Source organism: Schistocerca gregaria, chromosome 2 (genome assembly GCF_023897955.1).
Source record: "Schistocerca gregaria isolate iqSchGreg1 chromosome 2, iqSchGreg1.2, whole genome shotgun sequence".
Taxonomy (NCBI): Eukaryota; Metazoa; Arthropoda; class Insecta; order Orthoptera; family Acrididae; genus Schistocerca; species Schistocerca gregaria.
The window spans coordinates 183,962,675-183,980,816 of NC_064921.1; the positions used below are offsets into that span (position 1 = coordinate 183,962,675).

An 18,142-nucleotide genomic window follows, 5' to 3' on the forward strand; every position below is an offset into this window, starting at 1 on the left:
TGGTTACTTTATCTGTAAATAATATGAACCTGAGGTACATGAATGTAATTCATTATTTTATTTTGTGTAAATTTAAGAACACTTTTAGAGGTTATTTCTATATACTATTAATTTCTTTCGTGTGACAGCTGTGGTAGGAAATGGGAACAAGATTGGTTACGCCAAGGAATCCATTTGCATATTATGCTCATTAGTTATAACGATACCTATAAAAGTCGTTAGTGTATAGGTGCTTACATACATCAATCAGTTGCCCTCACTGAATGACATCCAGGTCTCAGTTGCAGTCGACGAAAAGCTCACATTATGACTTCATAATTTACTCAAAGCAGAAGAAAACTTTTAAGGCGTACTAGGCTGCTTCAGCACAACCTCTCAAGTCAGTCTTGGATCAAGAGTATTTAATAATTACCCTCATTGGTCAGTACATTAAACCACTATGTGCCATTATATGAATTACTTACAGAACACCAAGTTACTGCGCAGAGGTAAGCTGAGCCATGATGACGACATATGTGACGACAATGGCTAATGCAGACACCAGGACTCGCCGGTCGACCTTGAAGAAGCCGGCGGCAGAGAAGTGCAGTGGAGGACTGTGTACCAGGAGCGGCAAGAAGGCCTCCAGTTCTGGACACTGGCCCTCAGACGCCACAGAGGCCTTCAGGAAGAGGACAATAGTAGTAGCCGCCTCTTGCTCCACCGCCGCACACGACAGGGCGACCGTGGACAGTCTTAGCCAGTGAGACGTCAACCACATGAGTGAGTTGCACACGGAGGTACCCAGGTGCAGCTGTGAGGTCCACTGAGGTTTCAGCTGTTTCAGCAGCACTTCGTAGGCACTTCGCGTGGAACATGTCACCGACAAAGCTACGCTGATAGCCACTGGCCCTCCAAAATGGCCCTGCAGCAGCTGTTCAGCGTGGTACAGTGACATGTATGCCGCTAACAACTGGTGAAGTCTGCCAGGAGGTGGTGAAAATGAAGCCAAGGGCAGATGCAGAGACGCAGGTGCGACGCACGATGGGATCACCTTACGGAGGCGGGAATTGAGGGAGCGGAACCGCACCCACATCTCGAGTTCTAGCAGAACGAACTGCAACGTTGTCAAACAGTCGGATAGCAAAAAATATACCATCCTCGAACCCGAATACATCCCGTATGAATTTTGGGCACTGGTGACGAACACTGCAACTGCCACAGCCAGGTGTACAGTCAGCAGGAAACCTCCCAACATTTTCATGTTGTCTTCTTTCTTAGACAGTAAATGAGCATCAGTATATTTCATCTGTTTAAAGTAGCGCCGCAGCTTTTGATAGTCAGTCACGATGCACAAGCCGATCGTTAGTAGCGACTGCAAATATGGCAGAATATCTGTGATGATATATGTGAATGTTATGAGGTCAGAGATGGAACGATATACCACTATGTTTGAAGCCAAATTTACTAATGAAACTATCAGTGTTACTGAGAACCAGAAAGTTGGTACTATCAATGACTTATTGCAACAGGCCTTGTATCTTCTTTCATCCGTTAAAGGAACCAGCCCCAATACCTTCCACACTTTGTAAATCGGTTTGAAGCTGACACGAAAAATCATCCGTTTCTTCCTGTAGCTCACAAGCACTGCGTTTAATGTTGACATATAAGGCTTAGTGTAGGCTAGTGTCACTGAGTAATATCACCGTGAAACGAAGTAGCAGAGCAAACTTTCTATGACGTCCTTGCATCCTCTTAACAGTGAGACGTGAGACGTTTTCAAACTGGAGGAACACCCGTAAATGCTTAAATTCAACTGACGTCATGATACGTGTAGACTGCCCCAGGATTGGCGTTTGTTTTCCTAAGCCACGACAGACTTATCAACATGCCGCAATCTCGTTTTCTAATAGCGTATTGATGTCTAAAGTGTACTGCAAAGGAAGCTTTCAGTTCTGCCACCATGTTAATCAATACACGTTCAACATTAATAGTACTGATCAATAGCCTTCACTCGGCTATGTTGTTGCCATTTGTCCAACACATCTCTCACGTTCTTGTGGCTACTACAAAACAACCCATCACAGGAACATGTTGATCATTATAAGTGTCAGTTTTATTGTTGCAGCTACTGTAGACATTTTTCTTCTAACAAAAGCTCTTCTTTACTGAAACAATGCTCGTTCTATCTTTTTCCATCTACGTGAGAATACACAACAAGAAATAATTAACTATCATTGACAACATTATTTAAATATATCATCAGCGTTCATTTCTAATCACTTATATTTCGTGTTTGCATTATAAGAGCTATAAATTGTTTCAAATTATTTCCCAAATCGCTTGCACCAAAGCAACGGATATGTAAGAATATCATTCATGATGTCAGCAGCAGGGTATGCAGAGATATATGTTTCTCGTACTCTTTTGAGGTAGTAGTTGTTCACTACACACGAATAGACGTCAGACGTCACTTAGGTTGGGTGATTTACTTACGTCCCTGTGTAGCCTTTTTCTCGCAAGCATCAAATAATTTCGTGGCCACAAAAATATGTGAACAGTGGGAAGTCGTTGCAGCCTCTAGTACTTAGAAAGGGATGCCTGAAATGAATTCTTGCAACACTGTAAGTGGTAGTAAACTACACACAGATGAATAGAGAATGTATTGACTGACTCGTTTTATTAGTGCCTGACTCTTACCAGAAAGGTCAGTCAGTATTCTGTACAACAGAATCAGAACCATCAATGACGTAAGCAAGTAACTAACACTCAGTAATTTCAAGATACTGTATAAACCCACGGCAGTTGTGTGTTGTCCTGGATTTCTTGTCCTTATCAGAGACATTCCTTAGGCTAGACGACCACTGAAGTTTTTCACTGCGCTCCAACTGTGCACTCCACTGTTGTTATTTCGTGTCACGCTCACGTTAGGGTGATTCGTCTTGGTGACAAAGAAAATGTAACAGGTTTCACTTCCATTCTGATACCGGGCGTCACTGAGTTTGAAGGTGATTGAATGTGTGAAGACATGGTTGAGTGTGATACCCTTTTTTCACCTTTCGTGAAACGACTTACAGTTAGGTGCCTGTACTGGTACTGCGACGTACGATTGAAAGATACTCATAATTGTGCATTATAGTAGATGCACACTGTCAACATGAGTCTGGACAAGCTGAGCTGGGCTTAGCTCGCATACCTATTTTATGAAACACCAACAATAGTACTGCCTCTCTTCGCTAGTATCGGGGCGTAATATAATTACGGCTGGACGCAATGTGTGATATTCAAGCAGGGCACAAGTGGGCCACGACCACCGAACGTTCCATAGTTCACCGGTGTTTCGGGCAACTGAAGAGCAAACTCTTCTGCGGTTCCAGGCTGCCGTGGATGCAGATAGTCGTCACAAAGAGCAACGCTTATAGCCTGGAACGTAAACATGGTAAGCAATTAACAAATGTAACCCTCTCATATGGAAAAGAAAATGTGTTTCTGTCAATCGTTTATTCATTATTTCTCTTCCTCCTTTCCTTAAAAATATTTCTAGAAAGTTTCAATTGCCTTGCGGTAACTCGTGTTTCGTGGGTACCGCCTCAAGTAGCGATAGTTCAGTTATAACCATCCTGCACCGTGCCGGACTGCGTCGTGTGCAGAAGGAAAGTAGTGGCGAAGCTATAGAGGATCAGATAATATGGAAAGGAAAGTGTTCTTGTATAACTAACCCGTTTGGTGACGGTAACATTCGTCCTTCGACTCCTACAGGTTAAAGCCTACCTGGATGCAAATAGCAGAGTACTTCATTTACTTTCACAAGTCTACTGCGACACCATTTCTACCACACAAGTCAGTTAGTCCATAGGCAACAATTATCTTTAGTATTAAGAACGTGACTTATTTATTCATGTACGGTAATTGGTGAGGGATGCAGAGTCAACACCAGTAACGATACTTGCAAGACGGCCGCTGAAAGAGTGGGTACTCAATATTATCATTCTTTATTGAGGAAGTTGATGGTCACAGCTAGGAGCAGGTTGCCAGATACTGACGCCAAATCAGCACAACAGTGGATGACTGTGGCCGTGGCCTTAATGATGCAAGACAGCAATCTGTTTTGCAGCAGCGAGGTGAGACTGCTGCGAGATGTACGCTGCATGTGACCTGAAAAGTTAGCAGCGCTTTTCACGGGCAAGTTCTCTGCCAACTGAACTTCCCGTGAAAGTCCAAAGTTCCAGGATCCAGTCCAGATCCTTCATAACGCACACGCATATATCTGAGACAGGTGGATGAATGGGAGAGAATTACTTAAAAATTTCAGCGTTACCGATAACTAACACGTCTACAATTGCCAAGTCTGTGGTGGGGTGTTTGGTTTCATGCTCCACCTACGGAGTTGCAGGCAACGAGTGAGACGAAATATCTCTCACTAGACACTGTTGTGCCTTTAAAGTAAGATGGAATCAGCTTAGTATTGAAAAACTGCATTGTTTTATGATTCACCATCCTCATTACGCACTCATGCTCACGATGTAGAATCATCCCCAAAGCCCAAGCTGTATTGTCTTGCAGGAAATACGTAGTTAGGTATCAGCAACTCATTGACATATAACTAAAACTGAGATCTGATACACAGTTAAAGCTACGACTACAAGATTTGGAATATTTGTGTTAGGGATATATAACAATACCAACAAATTCAAAATATTTCGCTCTCCCAGACTACAGTTGTGAATGTATAAGAAGTTCAAAGCTGCATAAATGGAACTGAAGTCGGATATACAATTACAGCGACACTAACCAATTTGGTGTTAGGGTTTAACAATACATTAGATCGCCTTATGCCTTGCCGCAGTGGTAACACCGGCTCCCGTGAGATCACAAAAGCTAAGCGCTGTCGGGCTGCCCTAGCACTTGGATGGGTCAACATCCAGTCTGCCGAGCGCTGTTGGCAAGCGGGGTGCTCTCAGCCCTTTTGAGGCAAATTGAGGAGCTACTTGATTCAAAAGTAGCGGCTCCGGTCTCGGCCGGCACAGTGGGGTGCTGACCACATGCCCTTCCATTTCCGCATTCAGTGACGCCTATGAGCTGAGGATGATACGGTGGCCGGTCAGTGCCATTGGGCCGACATGGCCTGTTAGGGAGGATTTTAGTTTTAATACATCATATTCATGGGCTTAGTACCGTACTGTGTAGATTTTGAGTTTCTGCGGTAAAATATTCGGCTTTTTTTATTACATTGGGCTTACTGTCATTTTGCGTAGCTTTTGTGTTTCCCAATTTAAAAAAGTTTCACTTTTGCTTACAATGCATTGTGATTTTAAACAATTTTGATAGTGTTATACAAGTGGAACATTTTCTTTGGACAGTTATGACAGTTGGCGTTGAATATTTAAATGAAGTAGCAAATAACTGTTTCAGATTTTCCTCGTCTAAGACTCTACTGATCATGTACCTTCTAACTGGTTCGTTCCACGATTTCCTCTGCTGTGACTATCTTCGTCTCAGGCGACCTCTTGCGTTTTACAAAGTGTAGTTTGTGGTAAGAAGCATTTAGTTCTTGCCTGAAATATTCACAGTAAAAGTTCGACATTTCTGTGCGTGTCCGTTTTCAAATTGTAGAAATACCTTCAATACGTGTGTTATCCTTGCAGTCGTATTTTAACGCTTTGGTTTAAGGTGATTCTGTTCATTTACCTAATCTGACATCTCATTGACAATGTTCTCAACGACAATACAAGTCAAGTTGTACACTACGGGTACTGATTGAATTACTTTGACAATCGGTTAAAACTCATGATAAGACTAAAGTAAAGCATTGAAAAAGAGCGTATGCAGTATTAGTGGTGACAGTCATAAAAGATGAAAAGTTATTCGATAGCAACGAAGTTGCAGGAAGTGGGAAGAAGACCCGGTATTTCTAGATGCCCTATCTATCGCTCAGCGTCTCCCTCCCCGTTCCCAAACAGCAAAGAGCACTTCCTCTGCTGACAGCAGACAGTGGGCAACTTATGCCTGGTCTGCTGAAATATGTACTATAAAATGGTTCAAATGGCTCTGAGCACTATGGGACTTATTATCTATGGTCACCAGTCCCCTAGAACTTAGAACTACTTAAACCTAACTAACCTAAGGACATCACACAACACCTAGTCATCACGATATGTACTATGGCTTCTCCATTAAATTCTTTGTGTGTTTCCACTTACCTTCCTGCAATGCTGAAACATCGTATTTTCCCAGTTCTTGGGAAAACTGCATGCCACTCCACCAATTTTGTCCTGAAAGTATACTGTTGAACGACGAAAGAGTTACTTTCAAATTTTTCGAACGACATCGTTTATAGCAACGCCTGGCTTGCGTGTTTTATGGAATCTTTTATATTGAACAATCAGACAATCATGCTCTAAGCCATTCCTTAACCACATTACTTTCAGTACTTGACACTCTCGTAGAAAATAATGTTTTGAATATTTTGTACACTTGTTCTAAGGAAAAAATATACAGGAAACATTAGCTCTACAACGCATACCTGAGGAGCAGTGAGCACTTGTTCATCTTCGGTATTGTGGCTCACATCTCATCTACCGAACAAGTGATCGGTACTCTTAAGGTATGCATGTTAGAGCACATGTTTACTGGATATATTTTCTCTATTTGGTACATACAACCAAATGTGAAACTTGCCTACCCTAGAATCTTTGCAACAATAATGCCAGTACATGTATTCCACTATCGAAGGTATCAAACTGGATTTCGCTCATAAATTACGACTCATACGTTTCCGGTCCTCCCCCCATGAAACATGGACATTGCCGTTGGTGGGGAGGCTTGCGTGCCTCGGCGATACAGATAGCTGTACCATAGGTGCAACCACAACGGAGGGGTATCTGTTGAGAGGCCAGACAAACGTGTGGTTCCTGAAGAAGGGCAGCAGCCTTTTCAGTAGTTGCAAGGGCAACAGTCTGGCCTTGTAACAATAACCAAAACGGCCTTGCTATGCTGGTACTGGGAACGGCTGAAAGCAAGGGCAAATTAAGGCCGTAATTTTTCCCGAGGTCATGCAGCATTACTGTATGATTAAATGATGATGGCGTCCTCTTGGGTAAAATATTCCGGAGGTAAAATAGTCCCCCATTCGGATCTCCGGGCGAGCACTATCAAGAGGATGTCGTTATCAGTAAAAAGAAAACTGGCGTTATACGGATCGGAGCGTGGAGTTTCAGATCACTTAATCGGGCAGGTAGGTTAGAAAATTTAAAAAGTGAAATGGATAGGTTGAAGTTAGATATAGTGGGAATTAGTGAAGTTCGGTGGCAGGAGGAACTAGATTTCTGGTCAGGTGACTACAGGGTTATAAACACAAAATCAAATAGTGGTAATGCAGGAGTAGGTTTAATAATGAATAGGAAAATAGGAATGCGGGTAAGCTACTACAAACAGCATAGAGAACGCATTATTGTGACCAAGATAGATACAAAGCCCACACCTACTACAGTAGCATAAGTTTATATGCCAACTATCTCTGCAGATGACGAAGAAATTGAAGAAATGTATGATGAAATAAAAGACATTATTCAGATAGTGAAAGGTGACGTAAAATTTAATAGTGATGGGTGACTGGAATTCGGTAGTAGGAAAAGGGAGGGAAGGAAACGTAGTATGTGAATATGGATTGGGGCTAAGAAATAAAAGGGGAAGCCGCCTGGTAGAATTTTGCACAGAGCACAACTTAATCATAGCTAACACTTGGTTCAAGAATCATAAAAGAATGCTGTATACATGGAAGAACCCTGGAGATACTAAAAGGTATCACATACATTATATAATGGTGTGACAGAGATTTAAGAACCAGGTTTTAAATTGTAAGACATTTCCAGGGGCAGATGTGGAACACGACCACAAGCTATTGGTTATGAACTGTAGATTAAAACTGAAGAAACTGCAAAAAGGTGAGAATTTAACGAGATGGGACCTGGAAAAACTGAAAGAACCAGAGGTTGTACAGAGTTTCAGGGAGAGCATAAGGGAACAATTGACAGGAATGGGGGAAAGAAATACAGTAGAAGAAGAATAGGTAGCTTTGAGGGATTAAGTAGTGAAGGCAGCAGAGGATCAAGTAGGTAAAAAATGAGGGCTAGTAGAAATCCTTGGGTAACAGAGGAATTATTGAATTAAATTGATGAAAGGAGAAAATATAAAATGCAGTAAATGAAGCAGGCAAAAAGGAATACAAACATCTCAAAAATGAGACCGACAGGAAGTGCAACATGGCTAAGCAGGGATGGCTAGAGGACAAATGTAAGGATGTAGAGGCTTATCTCACTAGGGTAATATAGATACTGAATACAGGAAAATTAAAGAGACCTTTGGAGATAAGAGAAACACTTGTATGAACATCAAGAGCTCAGATGGAAACCCATTACTAAGCAAAGAAGGGAAAGCAGAAAGGTGGAAGGAGTATATAGAGGGTCTATACAAGGGCGATGTACTTGAGGACAATATTATGGAAATGGAAGAGGATGTAGATGAAGATGAAATGGGAGATACGATACTGCGTGAAGAGTTTGACAGAGCACTGAAAGACCTCAGTCGAAACAAGGCCCCTGGAGTAGACAACATTCCATTGGAACTAATGACGGCCTTGTGAGAGCCAGTCCTGACAAAACTCTACCATCTGGTGAGCAAGATGCATGAAACAGGCGAAATACTCTCAGATTTCAAGAAGAATATAATAATTCCAATCCCAAAGAAAGCAGGTGTTGACAGATGTGAAAATTACCGAACAATCAGTTTAATAAGTCACAGCTGCAAAATACTAACACGACTTCTTTACAGACGAATGGAAAAACTAGTAGAAGCTGACCTCGGGGAAGATCAGTTAGGATTCCGTAGAAATACTGGAACGACTTATCTTACAAGAAAGAATAAGGAAAGGCAAACCTACGTTTATAGCATTTGTAGACTTAGAAAAAGCTTTTTACGATGTTGACTGGAATACTCCCTAAAGGTGGCAGGGTTAAAATACAGGGAACGAAAGGCTATTCACAATTTGTACAGAAACCAGATGGCAGTTATAAGAGTCGAGGGACATGAAAGGGAAGCAGTGGTTGGGAAGGGAGTGAGACAGGGTTGTAACCTCTCACCAATGTTATTCAATCTGTATATTGAGCAAGCAGTAAGGGAAACAAAAGAAAATTTCGGAGTAGGTATGAAAATCCATGGGGAGGAAATAAAAACTTTGAGGTTCGCCGATGACATTGTAAGTCTGTCAGAGACAGTAAATGACTTGGAAGACCATTGAAACGGCATGGATAGTGTCATGAAAGGAAGATATAAGATGAAAATCAACAAAAACAAAACAAGTATAATGGAATGTAGTCGAATTAAGTCGAGTGATGCTGAGGTAATTAGATTAGGAAATGAGACACTTAAAGTAGTAAAGGAGTTTTGCTATTTGGGGAGCAAAATAAGTGATGATGTTCGGATATAAATCGTAGACTGCCAATGGCAAGGAAAGCGTTTCTGAAGAAGAAAATTTTTTTAACATCTAGCATAGATTTCTGAAAGTATTTGTCTTTAGCATAGCCATGTATGGAAGTGAAACATGGACGATAAATAGTTTGGACAAGAAGAGAATAGAAGCTTTCGAAATGTGGTGCTACTGAAGAATGCTGAAGGTTAGATGGGTAGATCACATAACTAATGAGGAGGTATTGAATAGAAATGGGGAGAAGAGGAGCTTGTGGCACAACTTGACTAGAAAAAGGGATCGGTTGGTAGGTAGGACATGTTCTGAGGCATCAAGGGATCACCAATTTAGTATTGGAGGGCAGCGTGGAGGGTAAAAATCGTAGATGGAGACCAAGAGATGAATACACTAAGAAGATTCAGAAGGATGTGTGTTGCAGTAAGTACTGGGGGATGAAGAAGCTTGCACAGGATAGGGTAGCATGGAGAGCTGCATTAAACCAGTCTCACTACTGAAGACCACAACAACAACAACAACAACGTTTCCGGTACCGAAATTACACGCGAGAATCTTGAACGACTTCCAAATGTCGTATCGATGTCTGTGATGAAGGGAGAAACTGATTTCACAAGTGTTCTTCGTCAGATAGTGAGGGAGTAATTTCAGAAGTCACTTGGTTTGCACGGCGAGCATAACACCGAAACGCTTCATAAAGGAGGAAGTGTAACATACATTGAACCAAATCTCTTGTCCTTCATTTCCCTTTAAATAGGCCAAAGAGTTGAGACCCAGGAGAATTTACGTTATTTCAATGTCGCATGAGGAAGGTGTCTGGCACCAAGGAAGACTGACGTCTCTGAAGAACCCAGGATAACCAACCCGTATGTTTCCACTGCGGACGACCGGGACATGTGGTGAGCTATTGTCGAGATATGCGATGGGTATTTGATGACGCCCACATCAGAAGACAGTAGACCGATCTTAGCCGACGCCAGCTCCTGGACGACGAAGATGAAGAAGAAGATGTGGGTTCAGGACCACGTAGATCGCCGCAAGCTATCCGCTGTAGAGGACGCTCCCCAACACGCCGATCAAGGTCTCCATCACCGTTTAGAAGCTCCAGCCGATCATCTAGCATCCGCAACCTGGAAAACTAATGGGTGCTACCTTCCTTGCACGCGAGGTCGCCGAAGATAAAAAATTATAGGAAACTACCTCGTTATCCCTTTGGATGGCCGACCAGCCCAAGCTCTTGTGGACTCCGGAGTAACACAGTCAGTCACTTTGCAGAAGTACCGTTGCCAGTTGCAGAAAACCATACTCGTAGACAACAAAACATTTCTGCTGAAGGTGGCTAATGGTAAATATGTAAAACCTACAGAAGATGCGTCATTCGTTTGCGTATAAGTCGCCATACACAGCCCTTAGAATTCATCGTCTTACAAGAGTGTAGTCATGACGTCAATCTCGGATGGAACTTTTTCAAAGCTTCTCAGGCAATTACAGATTGTGGTCGCTCGAAGTTTATGCTAGACGAGATGAGATACTGTGGACAGGAAGATGCGCATCCGAGTGTGTGGAGACTATGTGTACTGGATGAAGTGATCACATTCCTGCAGTCAGCGCTAGAAAGAGAACTGTCATGTGTCATGCTATGCACCAGCAGTGGATCTGGTAGTGGAATGCAAGAGAAGCAGTCCACTGAACAATAACATGGTCATCCCAGCCTCTGTTGTTCGTGTAAGAACGGGCTAGGTTAATTGTAGACAGTTAACTGTCGCCGAGAACAGTAGATCCTTGAAAGACGAATGTGCATAGCAAACGCTGAGCCGTTAATTGCCGAACAGCTGAGCGTCATAGAAACCTCCCATGCCGAGTCTGTGACAGTAATTGGCGCTACCACTACGAGACAAGATCTTCTAGCTCGACAGTCACCAGATCTCACTAAGGAACAACTGAAGAAGATACTTGCCATTCTTCAAGAGTTCTCTTAGTGCTTCAATCCACAAGTGAAGAGCAAATTAGACAAAAAAAACTGTGAAGCACTGGATTAGCACTGGAGACCGTCAACCAATAAGCCAGAGAGCATACCGAGTGTCAGCAACAGAACGCCGAATAATTCGCGACGAATTAGAGAAAATGATGAAGAATGACATCATTCAGCCTTCGCAGAGCCCATGGTCGTCACCGGTCGTTCTCGTCAGGAAGAAGGATGACAGCTGGCGCTTTTCTGTTGATTACATGAAGCATAATAAGCTAACTAAAAAGGACGTTTACCCTCTTCCACAAATTGACGATACACTAGATTTTCTGTGGAGGGCCAAGTTTTTTTCAACCATGGATATGTACTCGGGATACTGGCAAATCGAAGTAGATGAGGCTGATCGTGAGATATCTCCATTTCGCACTGGGTTAGTTTGCCATTTCCATATGTTCCTGTAAATGTTATACCTTAGAAAAATACCTTATACTCCTAAGGCACTTACCCTCTCAGCCACTGTACTAAATCACAGTCGCAACGTCCCCTTAGAAAAATTAATGAATTACTGTGCTGGTAAACCCCTTACGTTATTTGATTTTCAAACAGCTGAGCAAAACTGAACGCAATCAGACATTTCTCTCTTTACTTATTCTGATCATCACTAAACTGACACACAGTATTTTTAGCACAACGCAATCTGACTTTCCATAGTCCCTACAAAAGAATGGCCCTGACTAACAATAACCTATACTTTTCATGAATCACTTACCTCACAAAAATCTTCGTTACTCGAACTACTGCAATACAGCGAGTGCCAATACTGCCAGCTAAATAATGGATTCTAACTACTGAATGCACTAACTACTGATAGGCATAGTTAGCAAATGAGAGATTTTGGTAGAGAACAAACAATGTATTTACCGTAATAGTGTTCAAAAGTCATAATATATATATATGAGTTCATGACATCCAGTCTTACAAATTTACTCTCTCTAATGGACACACGTCCAGATCATCCGCTCTCAGAACTCCGCCATCTCACTCCCCGTATCCACCACTGGTGGCGGCTCATCTCCAACTGCGCACCGCTACGCGCTGTTCACATCCAACTTCCCAACACTAGAATAGCAAATTCCAACAATGCGAACCGGCCACAGATTGCACACAGCACATTCAGTGATTTTCATACAGAGCGCTTCGTGACGTTGCCAATATAAAAACCTAATCAGCCTGCTTGCACAGTATCATTCTATTTCGACAATATGTAGTGGAAATCAACAACAAACAAATTATAGAATTTCTTTATTTTTAGTTTCTTCATGTTTTCTAGCTGAAGAGTGTCAAATGCAAGACGTACATTGTGGGACGAATTGTTAACAGGTTATTAACATTCATTCTTGGTTGTAGTACATAGTTACACAGATTACACTGCAAACGCAAAAGACTTTATGAGATATCACATCGGCATACCTTCAATGCACACTTTGTCGGGATTTATGGCAGTCATTACGGTCATTGCAGGTGAATCTAGGTCTTACTGAACCTCTTGGATGATTTGACTTTTAGTGTAATTGAGCAACGGTTTTAAATACGTTTGCACACGCTCCATTTAATGTCAAAGTCTTTCAATTAATTCACCTGAATCTACTTTGTCTGCTAAACGTTATTACATACTGCATTGCCTCTAATTTCAGTACCATAATATTTTTCGTCAGAGTTCAAGGATTTCGTTATATATTTAACAGTTATACTACAGAATGTGACTTGAAACAATTTATGTGGATAATACGAAGCTAGCTCACAAAGTTTAAAGCGAATGCAGAGTAAAAGAGGTACACATAGAGAATTTCTTCTCGATATTTGTCAGAATATCGGTTTACTGACAAAGGTACCTTGCGTTTCATTCAAAGAACTGGTAGGTAGGGGGTAGGAGCGAAGAACCAAGCCATCTAGCTCGATGCTAATCTCTCAGTCCGTCCTAACAACCACACCTCTGTAGATGCCACCCACGATTTCTCCATGTTATAATTGCAGGTGGCGCATTTAAAATGCAATTCAACTGAGGGCACTAGCTGGTCGTATGGAAATGAACATGTTATATAATAACAATTGTACTGAGCAGCTGATACCATAAAACGTGTTCCTTCACATTTGAAGGTCATGAACAAGCCGTTTGTGGTGATTTACAGCTCGGTTGTTTGAAACACGATATTCCAAACAACGAAGACAGGGATTTACGTTACTACCCAACAGGCCAACACGATTAATTGACACCACCGCTATACTCAAATACAGAGGACAGCTTTAGGCCGCATCGGGGATCAGGGTGGTTGTTAGGTTGCGAAATGGGCTCTCATCCCTGATTTTCTATAGCATCCTGGTGAAAGGTAACGTGATGTAAATAACTATGTAAGGAAGAGATAGTAAAGAGAGTCATTATGGGCTTTGGATCTGAAAAACGGTGATCGCAATTTTAGTGGCTGAGAAAAGAGCATAATTCAATCAGGAAATGGACTGCTAAGAAATGAGAAAATATGTAGTAATAATGGTTTAATACTTTTGATACAATAAAGTAATAATTTGCTAGGAGGAGTCAAAAATCTTAACTTAAATACTGTAACAACCAGTTTTAAGAAAATTACACTTTTTAATAGAAAATTAATGAATCAAATAAAATATTATAGAAAGCTTATTAAAACACAGTAATAGCGAGTAACTGAACGCAGTTGCCAAGGCACAAAAATTAGCTTATAAAAGTTGCAAAATGATCAGTAATTCAGTAAGAGGGCTATAGTTACAAAAAGTTATAGAAGAGATTTAATGCTTAAATCATTACATGAATCTGTGGTATGATCTCACATACAGTTTAAAACAAAATTAAAATAATAAGAGCATGATTTTGCTACAGACTTGAAAAAATTGCTGTAGAAGTCTTAAAAGAGAGATACATTACAGGCATAACCCCACCAACTAGTAGTCCTTAAGGATGTGATAGTTTGATATTACTTTTGTTTCTGAAAAGTATTAAAATTTAATTAGATTACAACTGCAAGTGTCAAAAGTAAGACAACCATGGACAGAAAGCCGAATGTTTAGAAACAGATGTACCAATGAAAATTATTAGGGGGATTTGTGTGCTGGGCTCTATATGTCACACGATGATATTATTTTTCAAAATATGCTGAAAACAATGACTTAATCCTTTTTTTGACGTGGTGCTACAGAAGAATGCTGAAGCTTAGATCACATAACTAATGAGGAGGTATTGAATAGAATTGGGGAGAGGAGGAGCTTGTGGCACAACTTGACTAGAAGATGGGATCGGTTGGTAGGACATGTTCTGAGACATCGAGGAATCACCAATTTAGTAATGGAGGGCAGCGTGGAGGGCAAAAATCGTAGAGGGAGACCAAAAAGTGAATACACTAAGCAGATTCAGAAGGATGTAGCCTGTATTAGGTACTGGGAGATGAAGAACCTTGCACAGGATGAGTAGCATGGAGAGCTGTATCAAATCAGTCTCACGAATGAAGACCATAACAACAACAACAACTATACTTTTTTATCAGTCACAGATTATAGAAAATGAATGTGTATAGTAGATAGTGTAAATGTGTTTTATCATTGGTAAAAATTGAATTCGCAAAGTTTATAACACGTTTAACAATATTAATAGAAAAAGGACTGTAGAATGTATTGGGAAAAAGAGGTTGTTCTTTGTTTTGATAGACGATGTGATAAGCATGCTCAAAGATGCCTTCATGAGCAGAAAAGAAAATGGTTAACTGACACAGACTCTACTGAGAAGTGAACACATAAATCAGCAATTCATCACCTTCACTTTCTAGTACACTTGCTTTCCTGGCAGAAAAACACGTTTTAAAGGCTAGATTTCCTTGCAAATCACAGTACGTGGAGACTGTCGTTGTCACAGAGAAATATTAAACAACATCTAGTAAACAAGTGTATGGTTTCCTATATGTACCTTGTATTTGATTATGACAAGAACAGGTGAATGGAACAATCCCAATTCTGAAATGTATTGGCACAAAGATACATGCCTGAAAATGAAAGGTGAGAAGAGATAAGAATGATGATTAGTAACAAAATCAGTGTCCTGTTACTATTTCCTGGATATGAGTAATGAGTCACAAGAAAAGAAAAAGAGCAGAATTACTTCAGCATAAATGTAAAACCCTTGGATAAGTGGAAGTGGCACAATTCGGAACGGGATTTCGTACGAAGTGGAATTTTACAGGCTAAGATACAAAATTCATGAAACAGAAGAAGTTATATCAATTTAGGAGACTGAGTGATCTTATATTGTGATTCATAATCCTAAGATGTAAATCTGTAAGACGTTGAGCTCAAGGAAGGCTAAGGAAAATATTGGTATTAAGTCAGGCAAGTATGTGCTGCTCGAAGTGTATAAGAAAATAAATAAAAATTTACACTTGTTCACAGTTTCGGGGTGAGCTGTCCCAGAATGATTAAGTAAGTAAGGACAATAGCTAGTGCTGAGACCAGAAGGCGGCGGTTGACGATGAAGAATCCGGCTGCGGAGAAACGCAATGTTGGCCCGTGTGTTACGAGCAACAAGAAAGACTCCAGGTCGGCACAGCGGCCCTCAGACGCTACGGCGGCCCTCAGGACGAGTTCGGTGGTATTCGCCGCCTCGTGCTCGACTGCAGCGCAGGACAGCGACACCATGGTCAGCCGGAGCCAGTGGTAGGAGAGCCACAAGAGCGAGTTGCCCACCGAGGGACTTAGTGGCAGCTGCTCTGCCCACTGAGGCCGCAGCTGCGTCAGTAGCACTTCGTAGGCGCTGCAAGTGGAACAGCACACCGACTGCGCCACGCTGAGAGCCACGGGAGCACCGAAGTGGCACTGCAACAGCTGTGCGGCACGTCTAAGGGAAGTGTACGCCTCCAACAGCTGGCGCAGTCTGCAGGCAGATGTCGATGGTGAAACTCCTTCAAGGGACGCCGGCGTGAGTGGCACTGGAACAGCCTTCGTAAGTCCGTCGTTTAACAAGCGGAACCTGGACCACAGTTCTAGTTCGAATATAGTGAACTGCAGCGTCATCAGAGAGCCGAAGAAAAGGGAGAATACGAGTTTTGGGTGTTCGTAGGGTCTGTTATATTTTCGTGCAATAGTGGCGACGACGGCTACCGTAACTGCCACGTTGGCAGCTAGTAGAAAACCACCCAGCATCTTCATATTTTCTTTTTTCCTTGACAGTATTTTGGTATCTGCGTACTTCATTTCTTCAGTGAACTGACATATCTGCTGAAACTTAGTGACAGTGCATATTCCCAGTGTTAACAGCGCTTTTAATGCTGTCAGAAAATCTATGATAATGTAAGTGAGTGTTATAAGCTCTGAAATGGATCGGTATAGTGTCACATTTGAGGATAAAGTCTCTATTTTGACAAGCATAATAATGATGAACCATATGGTGGGTGGGATCATTATTTTCTTCAATGCAGTCTTCTCCTGAATATTCCAGCAGAATCTCTCTTGTCTCTCTGCCGAAAATGGCGCTAATCCAAATGCCGCAAACAATACATGTAATAGATTGAAGCCAATATGAAACTGCATCCAGTTATTCCTGTAAAATACTGGCATATTCTTGAACCCTACGTCTTAGATGAAAGCTTGCCAAGTGTCACAGTTATATAGCAGTAGTAACGAAGACTTTACAACTGCTGCCACTTCCGCTATCCAACAAAATACTTGCACGAAATTAAAATTGATTCAGTTGGCGTTTGTAAATATGGACCTGACGTAAGTAAATAATTTCGTAGTCCATAATAGGCACGACATTTCGACGCTGTCTAATTTGCTAATGGCCTGCGGGCATTTAAGTGAATTGGAAATGAATTTTTCACTCGCAGTACGATTAAGCTGAAACGCTTATAACTGAAAGTCAACAAAGGATGTGCGACAAACAATAACACTGACTAAAGCCATTTGTCTTACCTGGTGACAGCAGGAAAACCTAATTATCGCTGCAACACGCTACTGATAATAAATTCATACTTACTGCACCCCTTGCCTGCCTAATGAAAAACGCAGTACTTTGCTAAAATATTGTAGATTAATTCCTTTCTCATTTTGTTTCGTAAGGAAGCAGAAGCTGTAGGAAAGCAGTCAAACACATAGCATTGTTATCGCCATCCAATTACTTCATGCCACTGCTGATCCTTTTCCACTTAAAATACAAAATATTGTACTCACCTATCCAAATAATTGCCATAACACTTATAGAATATTTTCTTACAATATGGCATTTCGTAAGGAGTGCCAGTCATAATTCTCCCGAATTACAATCAAGTAACAAAACAGTCTTTCCAGATCAGTATGTTATAGCTTTTCTACTATTATTTATTTATTGCCACATGGTGTAGCAATACAAACCGTTGTGCAATGATATAATTACCAGCTAAGCAAGCCTCAGGACTAATATGTGAAATGGGTGAAATGGTCTCTTATTTAATTCTTCTATTTCTTTCCCAAATTAAGATCAACGTATTCGTAGAAGGTTTACTACTGTTGAAAATTACTTTTTTTCGAATAAAACTGTTGCTCATTTAACGAAACTGAAAACAAAGTTGTTATTGACATTTAGAAAGACGTATTAAGACGAAATATGGAAATGAGTGTTTCCTAAATTCAGATCAACGTATTTGAAGAAAGTTAACTACTGGAGACAATTA

At 41.2% G+C, this 18,142-nt stretch overlaps 1 protein-coding gene across 1 annotated transcript; it reads right to left on the minus strand.

Moving 5' to 3' along the window:
- Positions 1-15,881: 15,881 nt before the first annotated feature.
- LOC126335693 (gustatory receptor 68a-like) lies at positions 15,882-16,688 on the minus strand. Its single transcript, XM_049999151.1, has one exon. It carries the CDS (start codon positions 16,686-16,688, stop codon positions 15,882-15,884), a length of 807 nt encoding a protein of 268 aa, XP_049855108.1.
- Between the last annotated feature and the right edge of the window lie 1,454 nt (positions 16,689-18,142).